Below are 26,719 nucleotides of genomic sequence, written 5' to 3'. Positions count from 1 at the left end.
AGAACAAGAAGTGCTAATTTTTCTTCTTGGTCCAATTCAGGACAAACAGTTAATCGGGTCAATCTTTTTCCATTTTTTTTTTTTTTAATTATTCTTGAAAGCCATGACAATTGGTATACCCAGGAAGTACAGTGAGCTTCTTTTAAGTTTTCATAGATTCATAGAAGTAGGGTCAGAAAGGACCTTGTAGATCTTCTAGTCTGACCTCCTGCCTGGGCTCAAATGACCCCAGCCAGGTAGACGTCAAGCCTCCTCTTAAAGACCCTCAGGGTAGGAGCCATCACGCTTCCCTTGGAAGTTGGTTCCAGAACCTAGCCGCCCTGACTGTGAAGTAGTGCATTCGGATGTCTAATTTAAACCTACTCTCTAACAACTTGTGGCTGTTATTCCTTGTTACCCCAGGGGGCGCTCGGGGGAACAAGGTCTCTCCCAAACCCTGCTGTTCCCCCCTAGTGAATTTATAGATGGCCACTGGGTCCCCCCCCCAGCCTTCTTCTGCGAAGGCTGAATAGGTTAAGATCCCGTAGCCTCTCTTCATAAGGTCTGCCCTGCTGTCCCCGGATCATGTGGGTGGCCCTGCTCTGGACCCTCTCAGTGCTGTCCACATCCCTCCTGAAGTGCAGTGCCCAGAATTGGACATAGTACTCCAACTGTGGCCTGACCAGTGTGGCATAGAGGGGGAGGATCACCTCCTTGGCCCCGCTTGAGATGCATCTGTGGATGCACGACAAGGTACGGTTAGCCCTACTGACTCTGCCCTTGCATTGTTGACCTATGTTCATCTTAGAGCCGATAATGACTCCAAGATCTCTTTCTGCCACCGTGCTGTCAAGGAAGGAGTTTCACAGCTTATAAGTGTGCTGCTGGTTTCTACTGCCCAAGTGCAGCACCCTGCACTTGTCTGTATTGAAACCCATCCTGTTTTCGTTAGACCACCCCTGTAACCTATTTTGATCTTTTTGTGGATCAAAAAATTAAAGCTAATTTTCGATCCTGTTTTGATCCTTGGTTTGGTTAATCTTGGCTACATGGTTGAGGACCCCCTGTTGGATCTCGGGGTTTTTTGTGGGAGGGTTTTTCATAGGGAATGTTAGTATACTGTTTTTCAAGAGCCCCTATATCTCAGGCTAAATGCTTTAAATGGCTTGATTTTCAGAAGTTCAGCCCCCATTGCCTTCAAGATTTGTATATGCTCAGCACTTTGGAAAAGTCAGTTCTCTCACCTTTAGATTTCTAATTATGTGTTTTGGAGCCTAACTTTAGGTACTCTTTTTTTTTTTTCCACGTAGTAGCCTTATTGTCACTGTTAGGTCTGCAGGAGGCAGATGATGTGTGAACTACTGTATATTCTATCAGAGCCACTAATGCCAAACCTATGCAATGCTTTGATAAAGTTTTCTGTTGTTCCTGTTACCTTTCCCTGTTGATGACACATCTAGCAAATGAAAGAATTAGGTATTCATGCTGTCAATCTTAACATTAAAAAAGAACTCTGACGTCAAGTCCATCCCACTCTTTTTTTCAAGGTTTACTGTCACGTTCCCATGCATTTGTTCATTCCTACAATGTCTAGGGTGAATTAATTTGTTATTTCCAATGTAACTTTGTTTCTATTTCTATTTTTAGTTTTAAAAAATTGATCTTAGCTTTTTTTTAAAAAAAAAATGAAAAACAGTCCCTACCTCAGCTTGAGAATAAATTTTATCATACGGTGGAGCTTCAAATTCATCTAAGCACACATTTTATTTTTTAAGGTAATGCTCTTGCAAACATTTGCACTCATAATTTTAAACACAGGTGAATTTAGTCACAGGCATAAGAGTTTGTAGGATCATTCTTGGCTGATGAAAGAGAAACAATCAGCTCCTAAGCTTCCCTAGCAAGATTCTGACACTTCAATACATGTTGAATATCTTAGCCCATTAGGGCTCTCATTGAAGTCAGTGGAATTACTTGTGTTGTAAAGTCTTCCTCAGTGGGAGGAAGAGTGCCAGGTTCTGGGCCTCAGTGAGTAGAACTTACTAAAAAAGATCCAGAAAACCCAAAAGTCATTTCCCCCACAAACTAGGGTCTATTCTTTTAGCAATTGATGAACTGTTTCTTATAGCCACAACAAGAGAATGGAATATATTCTCCAGGTCCCTTATTCTGCATCGCTACAGTCTGTGGAAGTTGTCACTGACTTCACTGAGTGTAACATCGGGCTCTAGTTTTTCAAATGACTCACTTGCTGAATTATTGCCTGTTATTAAATAGTGAAGGCTCATATCCTTCCTAGGTCAATGTCTATGCTGCCTAGAAAAAAAAAGCTGAAGAGGAAGTTCAACTTTTTAAAACATTTTTTTTTTACAGTCCAAAGCCAAACAGATCTTAGATTGCAAAGATCATTTTTGCCCAAGGCCATAATTTTAACATTAATATTCCACATTCTAAAGCTGTAAGATAGCTAGGTATGAGAAACTGCTTGGTAGGTAGGGAGTCTAATTTATTGAATGGAGAAATATGTGCAGATGAAGTAATAAACACAAATAGATTTTATGTATGTAAGTTATTTTGCCAATTTACTCTGTAGTCTTACTTCAAAACATTTATGATGAGATAAAGCTTGTTTAAATGATGTAAAATTAACTTCAAAGGGTCAAAATAGCGAAATATGTGTATGCAGTTCAAACTGTATTGCCTTAAACAGCTAAGACCCAGAACTTTGTCATAACTATTTAAATTAATTTCTGTTGTATTTCAGAGCTCAGTGAAAATAATCTTATAGGTGATAGCATACATTTACTGCAAGGAAAAAAGGTGGAACAAACCACATGTGAGGTAAGAAAAATAATTTCTGTTCAAAATCTAATACTCTTATTATATAAATAGCAAATTTCCTGCCTCTCTTCAGCATGAGTTTGTCACTAATTGAGTTTATGCTCATTGTGAATGCATATCTGGGAAGCTGAGTTGAAAAGAAGACTCAAATGTCAACTTGAGTTACGTGCCATATTTGTTATACAACCCATACAAGGTTTAATACTTTACCATCTTTTCTCCTCAGTGACTAGGTATATGTTAAATTAATATGCAGGAATTTTATATGACAAACCTATGCTAAATGCTTAAATCAGTTTGCCAATTGCTACAGTGGTACATACTTTCTGAATTCATACAAATGTGTACTATGTTTCTTGACAATCTGCTTTATATGACTACGTTAGTTAACTAACTAATATGAGCAGTTCATGAATTCTGACCCCTGGGCTTGCATAATAACAACAACAATGACACAGAAGTAGTTAATAAATCCATCAGCTGGTAAGAACTGAGCAGAGGTACATGAGGAGTTGTAGCAAGTTGAGGGCTCAGGCAACAAGCATTTTGTTTTCCTTTCAATTTATTTCCAACAAAGAGCAGTTACCAGCCAATATTTTTACTTGAAGGGTCAGATGTTCATCTGGTAGATATCAGCTTAGCTCCACTGGTACCAGTGGAAGGGCGCATCTACACATGCTATTAAAGTGGAGCAGTAAACTCTGGTGCTTATTACACTGGAATTTATTGCTCCCGGGTTCTGCATTTACACACACATCTGGGGCAGCAGCATGTTCAGCCAGGCTGGAGCAGCCCCCACCTGGCAGGGGATCCAAGGCAAGGTTCGCTCTAAGGTGTGCACATGCGCAGCCACGCACAACTTAAAGTGCGGCCACGCACAGCCTTTTCAAGGTTGTGCACCAGGAGAGGCTAGAGCCAGAGCTGGCGTGGGCTCCACTGGCTCTGGGGAAGTGCTCTACTCCCCCGCATCAGGGCTGGGGAATGGCGTACTTCCCCAGAGCTGGCAGAGCCCGCACCAGCCCCCCGCCCCAGTCTCCATCCCTGCCTTGCCTCACCTCGGGGAGGAGCTGCTGCCTGCCCCAGTGAGGCTCCACTGGCTCTGGGACACTGCTCCAGTCCCTGCCATGGCCTCTGGGGGCATTTCCCGCAGTGTCCCAGAGCTGGCAGAGCCTCACTCAGAGCAGGCAGTGGCTCCTCCCTGAGGTGAGGCAAGGCAGGGAAGGAGGCTGGGGCGGGGGCCTGGTGCAGGCTCCGCCATGTCCGGGGAAGTGCTCCACTCCCCAGCCCTGAAGCAGGGGTGCAGAGCACTTCCCTAGAACTGGCGGAGCCCGCGCCAGGCTCTGGCTGCAGTCCCTGGTCCCTGGTCCCCGGCCCCAGCCCCTGGCTTCCGGCCCCTGGCCCCAACCTCCAGCCACCAGCCCCTGGCTTTAACCTCTGGCCCCCAGTTCCAGCTCTGGCCCCTGGCTCCGGCCCCTGGGCCCCAGCCCCTGGCCTCTGGCTTCAGCCCCTGACCCCCACCTCCAGCTCTAGCCCCTGGCCCCAGGCCCCAGCCTCCGGCCCCCAGACCTCAGCCCCCTTCAGTAAGTGTCCCATGCCAGACCGAGGTAGCTCACTCACGGACTGAGGCAGTGCGCTCATGGACCAAGGTGGCGCACTCACAGACCACTGCTCCTTAGAGAGAACATTGATCCAGGGGTCAGCCTGCCAGCCCATGGCTGCTCTGAATGGGCTCAGTGTGCTGCAGAGGGGCTGGCCGGGGCGTGAGGATGCTTCAGTGGAGGGCTAGTTGGCAGGCAGCTCCCACACTGAAGCACCCTCATGTCCCAGCCGAGTACATCAGAATCTACACCTGCACCGCTGCAGAGTAAAAAGAACTCTGTAGAAGGATAGTACTTATATTTACAAAGACTACCATGCTGTGGACTTAATTTAGTTTCATGCAGCCTAATAGGGCCATTTACTGATGAGCTAATTACTTTACTCCACAGTACACATCTTGTGAGATGCACCTGAAGTATGCTAATTTACACCAGCACATGGATTTCACCCCAAATACAGGCAGTCCTCAGACTTACAACACAATTGGTTCCTGAAAACCGCATCTTAAGTCGAAACGTTGTAACTGGGAACCAATTTTTCCCATAGGAAACAATGTTATAAATGGGGGATTGGTTCCTGAACCAAGGCCCAATACCCTGTTTTCACCAAAGATAACCCAGAATTATGTACTCAATCAATTATAGATGAGTAATATAGCTACATTAATGTATTTATATTGTAAATAGCATTCATATTGTAAATAGCATTCATATTGATTTGGAAGGACTTCGAGGTGACTTTGCTGGACTTTTTGAAGGGTTCTTGGCTGGAGTCTTCTCAGGAGTCTTGGCTGCAGGTTTTCCTGGAGTCTTGTCTGTTTTCTTAAAGTGTCCAAGGAAGTTGGGACAGATGTTCTCCAAGGAGCCAGGCAATGCAGCGAACTTGTTCACTGGTGTGACATCGTGTCAGATCAAGCATTGTAAAGTTGAAACTGCCATCAGAAGGTTGAAATGGGGTGTCAGTTTATAAATGTTGTAAGTGCGAAACGTAACTCGAAATGTTGTAAATTGAGGACTGCCTGTATCCCAAAGGCAATAATATCCATAAGAACTTGCTCAAAGCAGTAATTTGAGCACAGACAATTTGATAGACTTTGTTTTACAGCAGCATATTTTGCTTGGTGAAAACATTATGCTCCAAAGAAGGCTCCTGTGTGGGCTTTCTGAACTCAGTCCACAAAACAATTCTTTTGGGATGTTTCTCTCAAAAGTACGAACCCATCACCCTGAGGGCATCTGGAATGAGACAATGGATAGAGCACACCCACCTCTACCTATATTGGAGAAGTCCGTTACAGCGAGGAGAAGCCAGAGAATCTATGGGAGGAAGGGACAAGACAGGTCAATGGGTGATCGAATACTTTGATCCTGGCTCTCCTGCTTCACCTCACAACTCTGTCATGACAACATGTTTGTGGTGCATCTATATGCCCAGTGTCCTTCTCCAAGAAGAGTATGTGTATGTGGCAAGGCAAAGGCTCCTTCCTCTCCTTGCTGAGATGACTGATCTCTTTTGCTATTCAACTCCCTCCTTATTGTCAAACACCAGGAAATACCTTTGGCCTCTGCCTCCACTTGAGTGCAGCAAGATTTTGGATCTGTATTTAGGTCACACTTCCCCTTTTCCTATCACTTCCAGCCATTCAAGTGGATTAACAGTAGTGGTCCCTCACACCTCGGTAGCAGTCTTTGACTTATTCCTGAATGGAGCTTTAAGGGCTCTTTCTCAGACACCATAAAAAAGATACAAGCCTTATTTTAGTCTTCAGTTGAGGAGTTTTTTTAGAAGTCTTTAAAATACCCTACCAAAAGGCAAGATAGCCGTTATTAGCTTGCCTCTAATTTGGCGACTCCCATTGTGTGTGAAATGCTTTGGACCTGTTCTAAAAGTCCATAAACTGAGTTAAAAGGCAAATGCATGGCCTAGGAACCTCTGCGTTTTGTTGGCAGCTTTATACCTATTGGCTCTGATTTTTGAGAAGCCAGTTTTGAAACAATTGGACTGTGGTACTTTTTTAAAACAACACGTGTTTGGCACTCACTACCCCTGAAGCTTACTTTCCTCAGAGTGCCAGGCTCAGGGTAACATTTGTAGAATTGCCTTGTAACCTTCTGGACCATTATGATCATTGTCTGCTTCCATTTTTGTTTAGAGACAAATTGCACAGGAAGGGTAAAAAAAATAAGCAAACATTTGGGGATTTTTTTTTTTCTCCTTCAACTTAAAAATAGCCAAATGGACTTCTCTGAATGCCCTTGAAACTTAAATCTCTCTGCATTCTGCAACCTGATGCTTTATTTCATCTAAGGCTACATGTAAATCTCTGAAAACAGGGACAAATGCAATGAAAATACAATCTGAGGGAGAGTGGCATGAATGGCACTATGATAATTATAGCATACCATCAAGAGTATCACATGGAAGCTTTACTCTGCATTTATTTTCATATCCTTGTTCTTGTTTGTTCATCTCTGGCAGGGCTCACTTGATGACTCAAACTCTTTGTAGCATATTGGGAAGGATATAAAATATGAAGTAATACAGTCTTTGGGCTAATACATTTTCAAAAATGTTTCATGCCTCATTTCTCACGTAAATTCTTAGGTTGCATTCAGCCTTCAAAGTGTCATTCATATTCATGAAGAAAAAAGGGCTACTGTTCATTACTTTCACTGATAAGCTATAAGCACCGTCAGGCTTACCCACCAGGGACTGCATCAGTGCACCAGGAGAGTGTTTTCTCCTGATGTTCCTGTCATGAGGACATTGTGACCAAAGGAGCAGATTATGGACAAACAACAAAGGCACACGGTCTGTTTTTTTCTTGCTTCAGAGAGCTATGAGATCCCTGACTCTTTCTCTGTGTTTTTAACCCCATTCAAACTCTCACCCAGAAGGTGCTGCCTGTTTGAATGAGACCTTCTGTGGGAATCCATTTTGACTTTCCTTCTGTAGCTGCTTCTCCATCTAGGGCATTCCCACCCGCTATTGCCAAGGGAGTAAGGAATGGAGACCTAGAATTAAACTTGAGCACATAGTAATTTACAGCTGTCACTGGGCTAACACATGATCTGCTCTTATATTCTACTGTGCCTCCAAGTGTGATTCACAGAAAGGAGAAACAGTTTTAAGTTTGGAGACACTTGATGAAATAAGCATTTTGGATAAATCAGAAGGCAGTTGGATGTCAAGCTGTGTTTAAGTGAGAGGCACTGGTTTTATATGTATACAATATAATGTGGAAAATTGCATCTCTCTTAGCCTTTTGTTTTGTAACATTGCTGTTAACACTTCTGTTTTGGCTGTTTTTTGTGTACTGTCCTTATGGTCAAGGTGGTGAATTATGAGCAATGGATTCCACCCCAAGCCCCAAGTCCAAGTGGGTCTAGCAACAGTGAAATGGTAAGTTGTTGTGAAAACCTTTCTACTTTTATTTAGAGTTGAGCATGCAGAAAGACCCAAGCAAGTCCCAAGAAGTCATCCTCCCACTTTATTCAGCCTTGGTGAGGTGGCAACTGGAGTACTGCATCCAATTCTGGGCTCCACACTTTAGAAAGGAGGTAGAGAAGCTTGAGAGAGCCCAGAGAAGAGTCATGTGCATGATTAGAGGACGAGAGCAAAGTGCTTACTTATGAGGAGAGACTGAGAGCCGTGGGACTCTTCAGCCTGGAGAAGCACAGGATCAGGGGTGACTTGGTGGCTGCCTATAAGTATATAAAGGGTGTGCATCAGGAGCTGGGGGAATGCCTGTTCACCAGAGCACCCCAAGGGATGACAAGGTCTAATGGTCACAAACTGCTGAAAGACTGTTTTAGAGTGGACATAAGGAAAAACTTCTTTACTGTCCAAGTCTCCAGAGTCTGAAATAGACTTCCCCCCCCAGAAGTAATGCAAGCACCTATTCTGAATACCTTTAAGAAATGCTTGGTTGCTTAACTTGCTGGGGTGATCTGACTCCAGCTGACTTCCTGTCCCTTGGGCGGGGGGCTGGACCTGATGATCTTGCGAGGTCCCTTCCAGAAAAAAATGGATTATTGATTTTCTTCACTTCACTTGATAAGAGTTCCCAAAACTTAGACCTCTTTCCAATTCTGGAGTAATAATCATGGAATCACTTTCTTCTCTATGGAAAAAAATGTCTAATTCCTGCAGTGAGATTCCACGAGGAAAGAATATCTAAGTCCAGCCCTAACCATGCTTCCTTGGCCAAATGATAGGTTCTGAATTGGTGGAAGTTCAAAGTTGAAAAAATAGGGATCCAAGTTTCATGGGCAGAGATGTACAAAAGAAATTTATCTAGTGTCTGCATGAAACATGCTTGAACATTGGTTTAGCAGTTCTTTATGAGAGATGCATTATCCCAAATCCCTTAATACAATTTGGACTATTTTATATAGGTTATTTTACTGTATAATTTTTTTAGAAAAGCAAATGTTTTATAATAGCATAATATTTAAATGTATATAATCTAACTTGGAAGCAACATTGCAGATTACCAGTATTTTCCAAGAAATATTATAAAAATATTTCTCATGGTAAGATTATAATATAAGAACAAAAAAAATGACTCTAGGTTTACTCTCTATCATAATTCACTTTAAATTTAATTCAAGTCCAAGTCAAAGATCATAGGAATGTAAGTACTGGAAGGGACTCCCCAAGTCATCAAATCTAATCCATTGATTTGCAAACAAATTTTGAATCAAGAATTCCTCAAAATTGTGACTTCAAACTCATACACAACTAGAAGGTACACAAGACTCTACAACATGCCATAAGTTAAAGCAAGGGTGACAAGGCCATCAGTCATTGCAGTGACAGAGAACAAGAAAATGTGTCTATTTAGATACAGACAACCCTTGCTTAACGCTGTTTCACTTAGTGCTTCTCTATAACGCTTATTTTAATGCTTATTTTGATACATGATTCCACTTGGCGCTCAGTGAGTTTCATTATACCACTCACAGTCACCATCTTGGGTCACTAAAAACACAGTCACCATCTTGGGTGATCAAAAACTTTCAGTTTCACTTAATGCTAGTTTCACTTAACACTCGGTTTTTCAGAAACCAATTAAGAGCACTAAACAGGGGTTGCCTGTAGTCAGATATACATTTCGTTTTGGATGCTTAGGTAAACTAAAACTAAAACTACAGACATTTTGACAGCACTTCCTGTCAGTAAATTCTAGGTATTCAATGGTTATTTCTGCCTACAAAGGACATCCATTATATTATTATTTAAGGACATTTAATTAACATTAGATACTGCCCAACAAATGCTTTTAAAACAAAGAGGATTACAGTTTACCCATCAGTAAAATTATATGAGTAGCTTATATGCAGATTTTCTTTTAATGTCCCCGAAACAAAAATCCAAGGTCAAATCTCCAGACCCAATATCCATGGCTTGATTCTACCTTGTCTTCGCATAGTAGTAAGAAATGGATGCTATCATAATTTTCTGCTTGTGTATTCTGATTCCATACACACTTTGGCACGCTTTTTGAAAAGTGAATTCACAAAGTGCAAGACAGTGGAATTAAATGCTCTATTTCTATTCTGTGGTAAGCCAACTTCACGAAACTGAACAGCCTAAAGGGTACCCTGGCTTTTTCCCCTATTTCTAATTCTACCTGCATTTAGTTTGGGCCCAACATTCGCACTGAGAAATGAAATGCACAGTTTTGAACCTCTCACTGGTTTATTGCAAGGAACTATAAGACCAGACCCTCAGCTGAAGTAAATTGGGTATAGGTCCACTGAAGTCAATGGATCTATGTTCATTAACATCGGATGCAAAGCTGGTCTCTAATGCCCAAATATATAAATATACGATGAAAAATATTGAAATGCTTTTCATCTTGCAGACGGTATTCTGATGACATGTTCTTAGATATGTAAACTCTTTCTTTTATTTTGCTAGGTCATGCTTGGTTCAACCCAATTTCCAGTACTCTATTACATCTCAAGAACCTATTTAGTCTGTAATCTTTTCTCCATTATTTTTTCAGCCCTTTACCCCTGTCCATTTCTCAAACTCTATGCCCCTTCCGCAAGAGCAATCATTAAGTTTGCAAATTAACTTCTGTTTTAACTCTGCTTCTACTCGCTTGGGATTGAGGGGATGGTGAGTTTACCAAGGGCCTCTGTTGTTGCAGCAAGAGCAAATAATCTCCCAGTGTAGTATGCTACCTAAAAACAACGCTTTGCTTTTCCATAGTAGTCTCAATAGTTACTTATTTCTGTGTATGTAACTCTCAAGCCTCAGTACAATAACATCTGAAGTACTGTCTCAGAAGTATGGGAATCCATATTGATAAGATTAGTGTATGCTGTGCTTCCTGAATGTGTGTTATGTTGGATGCTTCACTATATTCTGTGTATACGAAGTGCTCCGTAAGTGGCTTTTCCTGACTATTACTGAGACCCTGAAAACCCTGTAACCAAAGCAAGGGCTAATGAAGCCAAGAACCTCTCAAGATCAAGCTCTAAGAAATATAACTGCATATAATAGACTCTGCGGGCAGTACTGATGCAGCCTTTCCTGTTTTAATTTTTGACTACAGATTATGTATGTAAGAAAATAGAAACGACCCATAATGCGTAGCCTGTTTGCTGGGGAGAGTTCAACAAAGGTCTCTGTGTTTCTACTTTCTGATAATAATAGCAGTGGCAGTTAATTATTTGTAATTTTACAAAATTTGTTGACACACTAGGCCAATTTTCTGCTGGTATGTGTGGATGAAACACCACTGAAATCAAAGAGCTGCATCTATTTACAATAACAGAAAATAAGCCCCATTACGTTTACCATAATGCATAATTATAAATTACGGTTACCACTGTGACAGAAAATCCACCATTGTAAAACATATTGGGGATTTATCCTTTTTTATTTTTCATGTATATTTACTTTTACTGGCTGTGACTGAAAGGCAATTATCACATGAATTACTGACATTTGACCATAGAAAAGAGCTTGTTCTCTATAGAAATACAGAATATCCATGCTAAACTCCTTAAGTAAGTCAGCTGCAGGAGCGTCTGCCTCTGAGAACTATTGTTCAATTAGCATTTAAATTTGTCAATAGTATCTAGGCAGACAAGGTTCTTTGGGTGAATCTGATATCTTTTATTAGACCAACTTAAATAGCTGGAAAACAATTTTTAAGCAAGCTTTCAGGTTCAAAAACCCTTCGTCAGGCTAAGGAAGTTTCAGCAGTTGGTGTGTGTTCTCTTCCTGGATGGAATGAAAAGTAAAGAAGCCAGAGCCTGGTCTGGTCTGCATACAAGACAGGTAGTCAGTGAAAATGTAGACTGAGGAGTCAATGGGTGGAAGACAGGCTAGGTGGGGGGGATGAAAGAGGGATGAATAGTGGAGAAGTACCTGGGGAGTCAGATGTCAGGCAGGTTATAATGTGTCATAAATCCAATGTCTATATTTAGTCCATGATTTTTAGTATCCAGAAGGTTGATGAAGTGGAGTTCATAAGCTCATCTCTCGAAAGTGTTTTCTAAGTATCCTTTGAGGATCAGGACTGAGAGATTGGAGAGAGAGTGGTTTTCTTCTGAGAAATGTGCCCTCACAGGTAATTGGGAATTCCTGTCTTTGATAGATTCCCGGTGTGTATTCATTCTGGTGCTGTTGTTTGGTCTCTCCTATGGACTTTCCATCAGGGCATTTGGTGCATTGGATGAGATATGTAACATTTCTGGAGGTGCAGCTGTAAGATCCAGGAAAGCTGATGGCTCTGTTGTGGGGTGTAGTAATTGTGGGGGTGGTGGAGATTTGTTGGCAGGTTTTGTATTTCTTGTCCTGGCATGGTCTGGATCCATTTGTTGTGTTCTGGGCTTGAGGAAGTTTGCTTCTGGTGATGAGGTTAGCAAGGTTCGGTGCTTGTTTGAAGGCTAGGATGGGTGGCTCTGGGAAGATCTCTTTAAGAATAGGGTCTCTTTCTAGTATGGGTTGTAATTGTTTGAGGATTTTCCATACGGGTTCGAGGGAGGGGTGATAGGTCATAACCAGCAGTCTGCGATTTGTAGGGGGTTTTCTTCTGTACTGCAGCAGTTCTTCACATAGTATCCGGGTGGCTCTTTCAAACTTGTGATCTCTCTCTCTGGAGGAGTGTCCTTGTTGAGTGAAAGCCTTTTTAAGATTGGTGAGGTGGCAATCCCAGGTGTTCTCTTCAATGCACATTCGGTGGTATCTGAGGGCTTGGCTGTATATCACAGCTTTTTTGGTGTGTTTAGGGTGATTGCTGGTTCTGTGCAGATATGTATGTTGGTCTGTGGGTTTCTTATATAACATGGTCAGTATTTTATCATTCTGGATACTGATCATCGTGTCTAAAAAGGAGATGTTGGTGCTGGAGTATTCTAGAGAAAACACACACGTGCGCACGTACATACACACACACACACACACACACACAGAGTAAAAGCTCTGTTATCCGGCATCCCCCGGGAATGGGGGATGCTAGATAACAAAATATGCTGGTTAATTGAGCGGCCCCAGCCACCACTTCTCATGCCACGTCTGGGTCTTCCCTCTGCCCCTCCCACGGCATCACTGCCACCCCGTGGGACAGGGAGGCCGGTCCTGCACAGGCCCACACAGCCTGTTATGCCCCCAGGCTGTGGGAACTGGGTAGTGCAGGCTGCTTCATCCCGGGCCATGGGGGCTCAGAGAAACCAGAAGGACCAGGGTGGGCACTTCTGGTTTCAGTTCATCTTACAAGCCGGCATGCCGGTTAGTGGAGCATGCCAGCTTGTAAGATTCCGGATAACAGAACTTTTACTCTGTGTGTGTGTGTGTGTGTGTGTGTGTCTGTGTGTGTGTCTGTGTGTGTGCACCATAATTAAATATTAGTCACTCTTTAGAAACCAGACTCCAAATGTATGAGGTTTATTCAACCCTGTGTATTTTAATATTTTTGTGACGTTGAATGGTGTCTGTCACAGCCCCATTTGTGGGGATCCCAGGAGCCCTATGTTTCTCCTCACTGTGCTGCCACTAACCTGAAGGAACAGACAGATTGCCCCAAAGATTACTCCCTCTCTCAGCCCCTCATATCTTCTGCCCTTGTACCTGGATTCTGCACTTGCAGTGAGGGATCTCTGCCAGGCCTGAGTGCTCTGCACTATAGAGGTATGGAAGAAATTATAAGTCCCCCTTTCCATGGAAAGTGGAGCCTGGAAAATCACTCTTCCAGAAGTCACTCCTTACAGAGATAGCCAGTAGGGAGACAAATAGCAAAAGGTTTTATTCAATATGATGAAAGAATTAGGCAGACAAGACAGACCATAGGTTTGGAGCCAGAAAATAGGACAAACACAGAGTCTTACCCTCCCATCTGGCTACCCCTAACCTCCCATGAGAGTCCTTGCCAAAGACCTAGAATTCAGCCTTCCTGCTGATTCTACCAGTCCTGGCAACCGAAGCCAGTGATCCCCTGCCCCACAAACCTCAAACAAATGTTCTAGCCTAGCTGGGATCTAAAAATCCTGAAAGCCAACCCTTCACCCACCCCCCACAATTAGCAGTATTCTACTGCTCATGAGTCACCAGATTCTTCCTGAAATCCTTGGTGTGCCTGAGGTACCTGGTGTCTAGCTTGCTTGATAGGTCACTACTCCCAGATGCCTTTGCTATTGTAGATACAGTTGATTGCTCAGCTGTAGGTGGACAATGCCAAAGGGGGGCCAAACCACCAGTGGCTCCTTGTTTCTGCAATTAAAAGAAGCAATTGTCCTGCTCCTAGAACACAATGGCAGAAGTTGTGGCATCACGTAGCAGTTCCAACCATTCCCTGAGATCCCTGGCTAAGCCATACCCAAAACTATAAAGATATACATAGGCAACATAACATAATCCATGCTGTGTTAATAATAGCATAAATGGATAGAGCATACATGAGTTTTCTAATGAGACCACACATGCCGTATCAGTACAAGAACAGCACAGGAAAACAATTATGACATGCTGTGACCTCCAGAGCATAACAGGGTACATCATAGTGTCTACTAAAAACTGCAAATTATTGTCCAGATTATTGTGAATATAACCCACAAATGGAAACCCATAACTCAAGGAAGCATCCCTATGCTAGGACAGCATTTACACACATGCCTAAATTAAGCACTTGCTTAAGCCCTCCTTCGTAAGTCAAGACTTAAGCATGGACCATTCAGTGTCACTATTTGTTAATTGTAGAGCCTTACATGTTTGAGAGTTTAGAAGGTTTGCAGTAAGCAAACAGACATAGGTTTGATGAGTGTAGTTGCTGTGAGTATGCTTTTTAAGGTAGTCCTCTTATTCCCATGTGCATTGCATTAGTCCTTTAGGGTTGTTAGTTGTAGCTGTGTAGCAGACCCTCTCTATGCCTGAAGAAGGGTGTTTGTGCCCGAAAGCATACAAAGAACAATTTTTCAAACTATTTAGTTGGTCTAATAAAAGACATCATGTCTACCCAAAGAACCATGTTTACCTTGCATCAACCCTGCAATTTTTGGATTACCTACTCTTAAAGCCATTTAGGATACAGCTAACATTCATCTTGTTTACTGACAGAAACTTGTTTTGAAGCTGTACTTCCTTGCTTCTCAAAATATTTATAACCCATACATTTTATTGTTTTTCCTCATGTTAGTTTTTGGTTATTGATTTTTTCCCCAGGTGGCAGAATCAGATGATAACAAAGCTGAGTCAATGGGAACATTAAAACGATTGCAGAAATTGGTGAGAAACAAAAAAGCCAATGCCCAGAGTTTGGATGATGCCAAACATGTTTTGATACCTCTCAGTAAGTAAAGCACCATTTTAACATACCCCTCCACATCTGGACAGAGCCTTTTTAATCAAGAAAGCTGTAACTCTGCTTAATTCTAGTCCTTTGTTCAAAGTCTAGATGTTCTCTACAACACCTGAACACCCCAGCAAATGTCACTGTAATGCTGTTACTTCATAAATAAATCTGATAGTGTGAAAATTGTTCTCCAGGGAATTAGTTTGTAATAAATGCAAATGCTTACAATTTTGGAGTGCTTAATATTAAATATTTAATAATAAATACTAAGATTTCACACTTACTCTTTCATCTTAGGATCTGTTGCATTTTTATTATAATTCCCAGTTTTATCCCACATGAAAAAGGCAAAATGCACAGATTCAAAGGTGATTTTTAATGTCAGCCCTTGTGTTAGTAATAGTCCAAGGCTCTGGAGAGCACAGCAAACTGTAGTACATAAAACATCTCTAAAAAATGAGGTATTCCAAAGTACTCTGGGCATTTGAATGTGCCTCCAAGAGTTAACTGGTCTGATTATGCAGCAGTTCCTTGTCTGAATTCATTTTGCTGGCATTAGTTTAACAGTGAGCATTCAGTGTACTTTGTATTCATGTATATGATTATTTTTTAACTAATCCCAACAAAATGAGTTTGACTATCAAATAAGCAGCTGGCCTAGCCAAAACAATGATGTAGTGGAAGCACACAGGAAGCTGAGTTAAGGAAAACAGCAAGAAATGTTATCGAGTGGACAATATATCCTTTGATTTTACTATTTAATAATAGGTCTTTCTGGGTGCATCTACATGAGACACTATGGCGCAGTAGCTCATTGCTACCATGCAGTAGTGTTGCCAGGCATTAGCCATGTGGCAGTGCTACTGCACAGTAGTAACAAGTTACTGTGCAGTAGCATTGAGCAAAAATAATGTGTGGCGATGGTCCTGCAGTCATTTAGTACTTCCTTATGCATTAACAAATGCACAGTCCACTGCTTGTGTAGATGCACCCTCTATGTCTCTAATTAGTTTCTATCTCTCTAATTAGTACCCTGTATATAAAGATGATATACCTGTATTCTGGGGTGGTATTTGAATTGGACAGTAAACCTCTTGAAAGCCTTTAAGTAAAGGTCAGATCAGCCGGGGGAATGACATGGTAGGTATCTGCTACATGCCACCAAAGCAGGAGAAGGTGGAAGAGGCCTCCTCTAATAATTGATGGATGTTTTCACAGGAACTTTTCTCATAGGGGACTGTCATTACAAGGTTTTTTGATGGGAGGGCAACACAGCAGTGCAGAATCAGTCCAGAAATGTCTTGGGTTGTGATGGGGATAACTTGTTAATACAGAAGGCAGAGATGACAACTAGGGAGGAAGCACTTCTTGACTTGCAGCTTACAAACAGGAAGGAATTGATTAAACTATAAGTACCTTGGGTAAACAGTGGATGTGTCTACATGAGATACTTTAATTGAGATTAGAGTAAATTACTGTGCAGTAAATATCACTGTCTACATGTGCAAATGCTTACTGTGCAGTAATTTGCTGTAAGCTTGAGTAAATTTTCTACCTATAAATACAAGTAACAGATTTACTCAGGAGTGCTTACTGTGCAGTATGGCATGTGTAGATGGCTGACCAGAAACAAATTTACACCTGGTCAGCCGGAGCAGGGGGCAGGAGATTGCTCCCTGCCCCCAGGAGTTGCTTGCTGCCAGGGTAGGGGGTGGTCTCCACCACCAGGACTTGGGTGGGGACAATGCTCCCCCTGCCCAGAAAGTAGGGAGTTCCTAGCCCCTGCTCCATGATCACAGAGCAGGGGCTGGGAATTGATTGTCCCCAGGCCCTCCGTGTTTGCTGAAGAGGGAGTGGGAACAGGCTGGGAGCAATTGCAGAGCTGGGGGCTGGGAACAATCATCTGCCAGCCCCTGCTCCACAATTGTGGAGTGGGGACTGGGAGAAACATCCCAGGGCTAGCCAGGAACTGTCTTGGTCAGAAGCAGGCCCCATGCCCTGATCAGGCTATTGAGACATGAGGCTTGGAAAGAGCTGTATGGGAGAAGCAGGTCCAGCCCCCTGCCCCAATTGACCAGTGGGGCTGTTAGCAGTGAGCCGCCCCTGGTTGGGCAGGAATTGTCTGCCCAACTTGGGGCTCACTGCTAGCTGCCTCAGTGGTGGATCAGGACAGGGGGTTGGGACCTGCCTCTTTCATGCAGCTCTTTACAAGCTCCCTGCCTCAAGTTGGGGAGCTGGGGCAGGACATTGCCCCCTCCTGGGCTCTGGTGGTGAAGCCCCCTCTGGCAGTGGTCAACTACCCCGGGGCAGGGAGCAATCTCTAAGCCTCTGCCAGGAGATAGCTGTTTCCTGGCCCTATGCTGCCTGCCAGCCCTTGTTCTAGCACTCAGGTGGAGACTATAGCTCCCCCTGGCTTCTTCAGGGGGCTGGTGCTAGACCGGAAGGGGTGGGAATAGACTGCTGCCAGGAGCAGCAAATCTGCTCCTGCATCCCTGCACATGTAGATGCCTGCCCAGGGTGGGTTTACTTTGCAGTCATTTACTCTAGAGTAAATTTACACAGCAAGCTATACAAAAGTGATGGGAAAATGGGAAGTGCAACAGGAAACCAACCTAGTTAGACTGCAATCTTTTTGATGAGTTGCAACTCAAAAACGGAACCCTATAAAAAGTGGATACATGGTCATATTACTAGGGAAAAGTATAAGAAGAGCAACACACGGCCATGCAGAGAGGAAAATTAGGAAGGCCAAGACACTATCTGAGATGCAACTGACAAGAATCATAAAAGACAATATAAAGGGAGTCTACAAGTGTGTCAAGAATATGATGAAGATCAAAAACCATTGGGCCCTTACAGGTTGCAGAAGGCAGTGTAGTTATAGGTGCTGCATACAAACCTGAAGCATTTAAAGCCTTTTTTACACCAGCCTTCAGAACTAGGGGTAGCTCCCAGATGATGAGTACACTTGGCAGCAAAGATAGGGAAGTGGACAAACAGCTTAAGGTAGTAGAAGAATAGGTTAGTAATTAGTTAGAGAAGCTAAGCAATTAGCTAAGGTAATGTCAGAGCCATTTGCTGTCCCCTTGAAGAACTCGTATAGGTCAGATGAGGTCCTGGATTAGTGGCAAAGGGAAAATATAGTGTCCATCTTTAAGAAACAGAAACAGGATCTTCAAAGTTACAAACTTTGAGGCTGACCTCCATAACAGCCAGACTGACCTTGATACTTGGAAAGATCATGGATCAGGTCCTCAAGAAACCTTTTGTGAGGCAGCTAGAGGAGAACAAGGTGATCAGGAATAGCCAGCATGGATTCACCAAGTGCAAGTCATGCCTGACGAACCTGATTTCCTTCTATGATAAGGTGAAAGGCTCTGTGGATGTGATATACTTTGTCTTTAGTTGTGCTTCCAGTGCTGTCTCCCATGACATACTTATTAATAAGCTGAGAAAACAGGCTAGATAAAAGTACTTTAAGGTGGGTACATAAATAGTTGGATCATCTTGCTCAATGAATAGTCATCAATGGCTCAATTTCTAGTTGGGAGGAGGTATCTAGAGGGGTTTCCAAGGGATCTGTCATAGCTCCACTATTGTTCAACACCTTCACAATGATTTGGACAGTGGGACTGAGTGCATGCTTAGTAAATCTGTGCTCTCTCCTCAGCACCTCAGCCTTTCCTCTCTCCTCCTTTCCTTTCCCTGGGAGCTTTTAACTTCCTCTGGACCATCCAAAGATCCCCATCAGCTGGCCTAATCCTCCTAGGCAGGTAGGGAGGCAATCCTCCTTCAGCTGCCACCTGGGATGCAGGTCCTGAGCCATGGGTTGCATGGTTTGTAATTCTACCCAACTTGTAACTCCAAGTTGGCTGGAGTTATGGACACTTCAGATAGCAACACTAGGATCCAGAATGACCTGGATACACTGGAAAATGGTCATCAATCAACTATATATGATTCAACAAGGACAAGGGAAAAGTCCAGTACCTGAGACAGAATAAATGTCTGCACAAATGCAGACTGGTCAGGCTGTAGTACTGCAGAAAAGGACCTAGGGATTACAGTATACCATAAACTGAATATAAGCAAACAGTGTGCTCTTGTTAGAAAAAAAACCTAACACCATACCAGGTTGTATTAACATAAGTGTCACTTGAAAATCAAGAGAAGTGATTCTTCCTCTTTATCCAGGGCTTCACATGGAATACTGTGCACAGTTTTGGACCCCACTATTTAAGACAAGATATGGACAGATTTGAAAGAGTTTAATGGAGACCAACAAAAAAGATTAGGGGCCTGGGAAACAGGATTAATGAGGAAAGGCTGAAAGAACTAGGTTTATTTGGTGTGGAGAAGAGAAGGCTGAGAGGGTTTGATAACAGTCTTCAAACACCTGAAGGTCATTATTGAGAGAATGGAAACAGGTTTTTCTCTGTGGCCATAGGGGCAGGATTAGGAGCAACAGCCTCTAATAGCAAAAGAAAAAAATTACGTTGGAACTTAAGAGGAGTTTTCTGACTTTGAGGGTGGTAAAGCATTGGAACAGGCTATCTAGAGAAGTTGTGGACTCTCTATCCTTGGCGGTTTTCAAGAGCATGTTGGACAGACACTTGGCTGAAAAATTTAGTTAGGGGAGATCTTGCCACGAGCAGGGGGCTGGACTAAATGACCTTGTGAGGTCCATTCCAGTCCTACTTTCCTATCACTTTATGATCCTGTGATCCTAATTGATATTATTCTTAGAATTTTATGAAGTCTTTGGTTGCTTTCATCATACATAGTTTATTAAGCAATATTTCAAAAAAAGGTAACAATTGTATGTAATACAAACATGGTCTTTTTTTACATTCTTAAAGATTCATTCTATGATATTAATCTGTCAGAAAAGGAGGATGCACTGACTTCTTGCATGAAACTGACAAAACCTCAGGAAAAGAAGTTCTGGAAAGAGCTTGCAAGGCAAAAGGAAGAAATTGAGATGAGACCAGATTTTATTGCTGCTTCCCTGGGCAGATCATACACTTCTGGACCAAACAATTTTGGGGATATTTGCATCTATCCAGATACAGAATTTCAGTTGTGGAGTGACTGGAAGCCCTTTCCTGATAACCAGCTTTGTCCATGTGACTTCTTGATCTCAAAAATAGAAGACTGGGAGAACTGTATTTGCTGTTCTCATCATTCACGTGTTACATGTTCCCTTACTGATATGGATCTCTCATATTCATGGGTAAGTGATGTCCCTTACTGTTAAATGGATAAGTAGTGAAAATGTTTGCTGTTTGCTGATTTTACATTACCGACCTAATGAAGTTCATCACATGGTTATCAAACAGGAAATAACAGGAGAAAAAAAACAAAGGGACAATTCAGATATGATCTGAGGCATATGTACTTAATTTTTATTTGCATTCACTGATATCCCATTTGTATTTGGTCCATTAGAATATTCCTGTATTTACTTGAATCCTAGACAAGTCCTCTCCCTGCCATTCAACATGCAGGAGGGGGACCCACTCATCTTGGATTCAAGTACAAGGTGAAGCCAGGAGCAAGAAGTTGGGAGATCTGGCTCTGGCCCCAAGTCAGGATCAAGGCCAGATTTAGAGCCCTATCAGCTGTTTGCCCCTACCTCTGGCTGCCCCCTGCAGCCTCTGCTGCTGCTTTCCACGCTACAGTGGTAGGAGAGATGAATTTAAGATGACCGTCCAATAATTAGATTTGATACATGGAAAATGATAACAAATTTATATTTTTTCTTCTATATAATACAATTATTGAGGGGTTGTCTTAAATTTGAGGTCATCTTGGATTTGGGTGAATATGGTAGTACTATAAAGCTTGAATACTTTATATGCTGTCCTGTGTTTACACTTAAAACCTTTCTATTGTAGTTTGGGTCCTTTGGAAGGTTTCAAATGCAGCCTAATCTAAGGGTCAGTGTTAATTTAATGCAGAGCTCTACCAATCCTGGCCTATAGGTCACATGACAGCCACAGCTACCTTCTGTAGCCCAGACCAAAAATTTAGATGTTTGCAATGTATGCTGTCCACCATATATTTTGATATTGTAGGCCTCTTGCCTAAAGTTACCAGAGTTATTCAGCTTTGACCTGGACAATACTGCTGTTCCCTCAAACCCAAACTGTTCAGCATCAGTACTGGCATACATGACCACTGCACAAAAGTAGTAGCTGCAGTACCACCAACTCAAGAGCCTGCTCTGTACACACTGCCTCTCTAGCAAGAAGAAGCATACTATGAGTCAAATGGACTCTGCTCTCCATGCCTCACCTAATATTAACTTAGCCCTCCAGTTTAGACAGTCTTGACTTCTTGAGCTTTTGATCAGGCCTCTAGAGGCTGCTCTGAAACCAGTAATGAGCATTAGGGCCTTGTAATACATTATTTTTAGGTGGCTCCTGTAGCTCTTAACTCCTGGATTGCCCATACATTTACACATGAAACTAGTTTTAAGCATTCTTTAGGTGGCTTAAATTTGTGCCACTCCAGGAGAGGTTTATCTCTGATCTGTGTTATCCAGATTGTGTTACACTAATGTGTAGCCACTCCAGGATACACAGGTAGTGTGAACACCCCACCTCCCCCACTGGCCCAGACTGGGCCCACTGAGCTTCCCTACTGCTCCCCTCCCCTCTCCCCCACCATTTCGGCTGCTGATCCCTGCCCCCCTCCCCTATCAGCCCTGCTCAGCTCACTGTTGCCCCATGCCCCGGATCAGACCTGCCATCTCCTGCCTTCACCCCAGCACCCACTATCCCCCTTCGCTCACCACCCCCTATCCTCTTCGCTTATGTTTGGCTGACAGCACTGTCCTACGGGAACAGGCAGGGAAGGGGAACCCAGCTGCCCAGCTCCCATTGTCACCACTCTCTGAACCAGACTCTGCTCAGAGAAGACAGTGGTGGCAGTAGTGGGGGCTGGGCAGAAAGATTGTCTTTCCTTGCCTGCTCCCCCAGGATAGCGCTGAAAGTCAAAGTAAGCTGTGGGGCAAGGAGAGAACCCCAGGGTGTGGGAGATCCCTTCCCTGAGGGCAAGCAGAGGAGCCACCAGCCCTGATCAGCCTACTGTCCCTCCCAACCCCCTGGATTGGATTTGTCTTCCCCTGCCTCCCCCCCCCAGTGCCCCAGATCCCTGTTCACCCGGCTTACTTAGTGCTCTCCTGGGAGAGCAGGCAGAGGAGAACCTGCTTGCCTATTCCTCTGCCTATTGCTGCTGCTGCTTTCTGAGCTGAGTGGCCACAAACAAGCCATGGGGTTCAGGTGAGTCGTGAGCACTGGGCATCGGGGAACGCTGAGGGGTGGGGGAAGCCATGGGGGTAGGGGAGGGCTGAGGGGGAACCTCAGCGGGCAGGAGCAGAGGGGAAACCCAGAAGGGAGCGGGAGGGGAGACAGGGGATTTCAGTCCTTATCTTTCAGTCCTTAAAGGCCCCTCCTGGCTTGAATGTGTAACTGCCTCAAACCTGAGCTAGCACTAACACTGACCAACATTTGAGCAGCTCAAAGTACAATGTGTAACAAGGCCCATAGACTTCTATGTTGACAAAGACCAGTTATGGTGCAAGGGCTAATGGTAATGTTTGAGTCCTTTGTGTCAGCTCAGTGCAGGAACCCAGGATTTTGTGTTGCCAGTGGTAAAGATGCCAAGTTTGATCTGTGTTGCCTGCTTTTGTTCTTGGGGTTTTTTTAAGAGAAAAAATAGCTTGTTTAACACATGGTTGTGAAAGGGTTGGTTAAAATCAAGAAGGGGCACGTTGTACCTGGATGTAAGAGGTTCCTCATGCAAGGAACCTTCCCTCCTCCTCACTAGTCACAATTGTACTTCTTGCATTCCAGAGTAAGGCTTGGTGCCTTTTCTTATCTACTGGGCTTCTAGTGGGCCCAAAGAGGTGATAGGAGAAACTTAACAGTGACCTCTTACCCCTTTGTGCCATGCCTATTTACTTATGCTGAGCTCAGAGTTTGTGTAGTGAGGCACTGAGCATAACTCGATTGGGGTGGAGGCTGCTGAAAACAGTAGGCAAAGGCAGACCTGAGTGTTAGCTATCTTGTATTGCATTATTATGAAAACACTGTGGGATTTTCCTATGTTTATTAAAAGCACTTCTGCTGTGAATGCTGTAAACCCACGTTACCTGACTATTAATGGTTGCTGATATGGGTGAGAGTGACAGCCACTTCAGAGTCATTAAGCTTGTCCAATTAAACGTGTAACTAGTTAGGCAGCTGAAACAAGGGGCTGCCACCCAAAATACAGGCCCATAGCAAGGCTTGCTCAGAAGCTGAGTGATGTAGCCCAAAAGGTTTCTGGGTTCTGATTTAGAAAATGCAAAGGCAGTGATTGGTGGGAGTGCATTTCTGTGAGAGAAATGGCAAATAGTCCAGAAAACCAGAGAGAAGGCACAGAGGAAGCATCAGATGGTGCCAGTACTTTCATGAATATGTAAAATGTGAAAAAAATGAGAGAGATTTTTTTTTGGCTTTTAAAGAGGCTTGGAGCTGTAAGCAAAGAAACTCTTTTCTGTTGTTTGATTTCTCTTATGTACAAGGAAATAATAAACAGGATTATTTCATAAAGTCTTGATCCTGCCATCATGTTGCCCTCCTAAAGGAAGCAACACGCAGGACCCTAAACTTTGGCCGATTTATTGATTAACCAAGGGATAGCAATATCAATGTGTTTGTCAGATTTCTAGAAACATAACTGTCATTTCAAATAAATCTTCTTTTGCCTTGTCACAAACATTGTGGTAGCAGTATTTGTCCAGCTAAGTGCCAGCAAGAGCTTTTTTTCTTGTTTGTTTTGTCATCTGTTTTCTTGAAGGCCAGTTTGGTCCCTGACTTTAATATATCTTTGAGGGCTGACTCTTTTGACTTAGAGGAAGGCAAGACATCTCATTTTTCACATCTGCATTCTACCACCTGGCTTGATTGAAGATTATAGGGCTTGGATTTGGGAGCTTGTTTTTGAAGAATCATTTGGAATAAATTTAGACTGATGGTTTTGCATGTGAAGAAATCAATTAAAGGGATGATGATCCAGATGGTATTTGTGATGTTGACTTAACTGTAAAAGTAAAAACAGCAAATTTAAAAACATTGTCCCCAGTTCAAACTATCTTTAATGAGTTCTTTAATGTTATTGACTTGGCTTGGTATATTTTCAATTGGCTTTGACTGAGTGTGCTGTGCAATTGACAGGCTGAAGTAGATGTAGTTCTATAAACCTGGAAGATGTACCCTGATCTGACGGGGGGAGGGAAGAATAAAGTCCATGATGTAACTCGTATTGTTTTGGGACAGGAAATCTGCCATCCAAACTAGTTTGCCTAACATAATGTGTGTTAGGCTCAGCCTAAATGAAATCTTGAACAGTTATGCTTAATTAACCATGGGCCTTGCACTAAACAGCAAGAGCAAAAGACCTGAAATGTTTCTTGATAGTTTTTTGAAAGGTGAAACCAAAGAGAACTCAAAACTAGTCTCACTCCAGAATTCCTCTTCTGACTTCTCCCACTGCTTTGTGTCTTTGTCACCACTATACATAGTTTCAGAGCAAAATGACCCTCTTTCTGGTCTTCTCATCTCCAATACATGCCAGTATTATTGTGCCTAAGCCTTTGTGAAGTGGCCATCAGTGCCGAAATAGGGACTGACTGGAAAGAAAAGAATGAGTTTTCATTTTCACAGCAAATCTCCATCCCATTGACTCTTTTAATTTACTCAGCACCCACACAAATACTAATACAGGTAACCCTACAAAATCCTCCAGTTAAATTTTTATCACCCTTTCCAATCTGATACACTTTCAGAACATGCCTCACTTTAATTCTCTCAGTTATGGGTGAATCCCATACTCTGTCCATTTTCATTATATACAGAATAACACATCATAGAGCATGAAAACATTTTCAAATTCCATATTTCAGTTCTGTATGAATGTAATATAAATCTGAGTAACTGTTGGACTATCATTTCATAGCTGAAGCACACTCAGGTGCACCTCCATAGATGTATGAGCCACTTTTTTTTTCTGTATTTCTTAACTGTTCAATATTTAACAGGAAATTGACCAAAATCTTCCAAGGAGACAATATACGCCATCTCTCTAGTTTTCCTGGAATGTCAGATTTTGTTTGCAGTTCTTGCTTCCTAGGGAGATAATGTTTATAAAATGTATAGTTCTTTCTTTCTTAAGGGATAGTTGAATGTATTTAAAGATATACTGAATGATTTGGGAAAAATTTAAGAAACACTGGGCATGTATACACAAGACGTACTGCACAGTTGACTATTTAGCTGCATAGTAAATGTTGCATGTCTACACGTGCACGCCTATTAGCTGGAGTAAACTAATTAACTCTGCAGCAGGATAGTACTTGTTTTTAACTCCATAGCAGCACATGTGTACATGCTGATGGGACTGGCTGGGGCATGGGAGTGCTTCACTGTAGGGGCTGCCTACTGTCTGGCCCTGCACTGGAACACCTTTGTGCCCTGGGCAGCCTGTTGAGCCAGAGGAAGCAGCCCCAGACTGGTAGGGTGAGCCCCTGGACTTCCTGCCAGCCAAAGCTGCTCCAAATAGGCTCCAGAGTTTATTCTTACGCATTAATTGTGTGTGTAGACATGCCCACTCATGCATAAAGAAAATACTTTGCTGCATGCAATACTATTGCTGTGTTTTCAATAGAGAAATGAGTAATACAGACCAGTGTTTGCAACATTATGCGTCTAGGTGGAAACTCTTCAACCACCTCTTCAACCATTCAGAAGTCCCAGTTGATCTATGTGGAAAGGCTTTTTAAATATTTTTCCTTTGAGTTTTAAGTCAGCAAAAAGAATAGGTTAGTTTTCTGTGGCTCATGATTTTTTAACATTTTGTAGGTTACAAGAAGTTGTGCTTGCTCTCTCTGCAGGTGGGTATCTTGCTGCCCTGTTACTATAGCAGTCTATTTAGAAGGACTGTATTGTGGATATCACCCTAGTGTAATCTCCAGTTATTAAAAAAAGAAAAAAGTTTTGTTGTTTGCTATTTTTAACATATTCTCAAGGCAGTGTTGCACTTTGTTCTGTTTCATTTCAACAAAAAAAACCTAGAAGCTATTTATTTTATAAGTATCTTGATCTTGGACTTGGAGTAAACAATACCAGTTGTACTGCCTATTTGATTCAAATCTAATCCAAAAATAATTATTATTATTCTACTGCTTCATTTCATTCGTAATACATTTCATTTGGAAGCTCCTGCTGTACAGTACATTGAGAATTGCACTATGCTAAACATTTTTGAGCAGCTACTCAGTAGTGTATCTGGTATACTACTATGAGTAGCAGTGTAGCCTATTTTGAAGAGTGGTGGATTGGAAAGCAGAGGATCTGAGTTCTGTTATTCACTTTGCTACTGACCTATGAGATTTTGTACCAGTTGTTTCACTTCTCTGTTTCCCATTTTTCCTAGGTGTAGAATGGG

General features: G+C 42.6%; 1 protein-coding gene across 1 annotated transcript in view; it reads left to right on the top strand.

Moving 5' to 3' along the window:
- The window catches only part of SAMSN1 (SAM domain, SH3 domain and nuclear localization signals 1), a 417,718-nt gene that overhangs the window by 315,351 nt on the left and 75,648 nt on the right, over positions 1-26,719 (top strand). Inside the window, exons 8-11 of the mRNA XM_090060064.1 lie at positions 2,744-2,820; positions 7,753-7,821; positions 15,097-15,223; positions 20,086-20,459. Of these exons, the coding sequence (XP_089916190.1) occupies positions 2,744-2,820; positions 7,753-7,821; positions 15,097-15,223; positions 20,086-20,459 (647 nt within the window). The remainder of the gene's footprint in view (positions 1-2,743; positions 2,821-7,752; positions 7,822-15,096; positions 15,224-20,085; positions 20,460-26,719) is intronic.

The sequence above is a fragment of the Crocodylus siamensis genome, chromosome 1 (genome assembly GCF_052110815.1).
Source record: "Crocodylus siamensis isolate JL-2025a chromosome 1, ASM5211081v1, whole genome shotgun sequence".
In the NCBI taxonomy this organism is placed as follows: Eukaryota; Metazoa; Chordata; order Crocodylia; family Crocodylidae; genus Crocodylus; species Crocodylus siamensis.
This window is presented reverse-complemented; position numbering and strand designations above follow the sequence as displayed.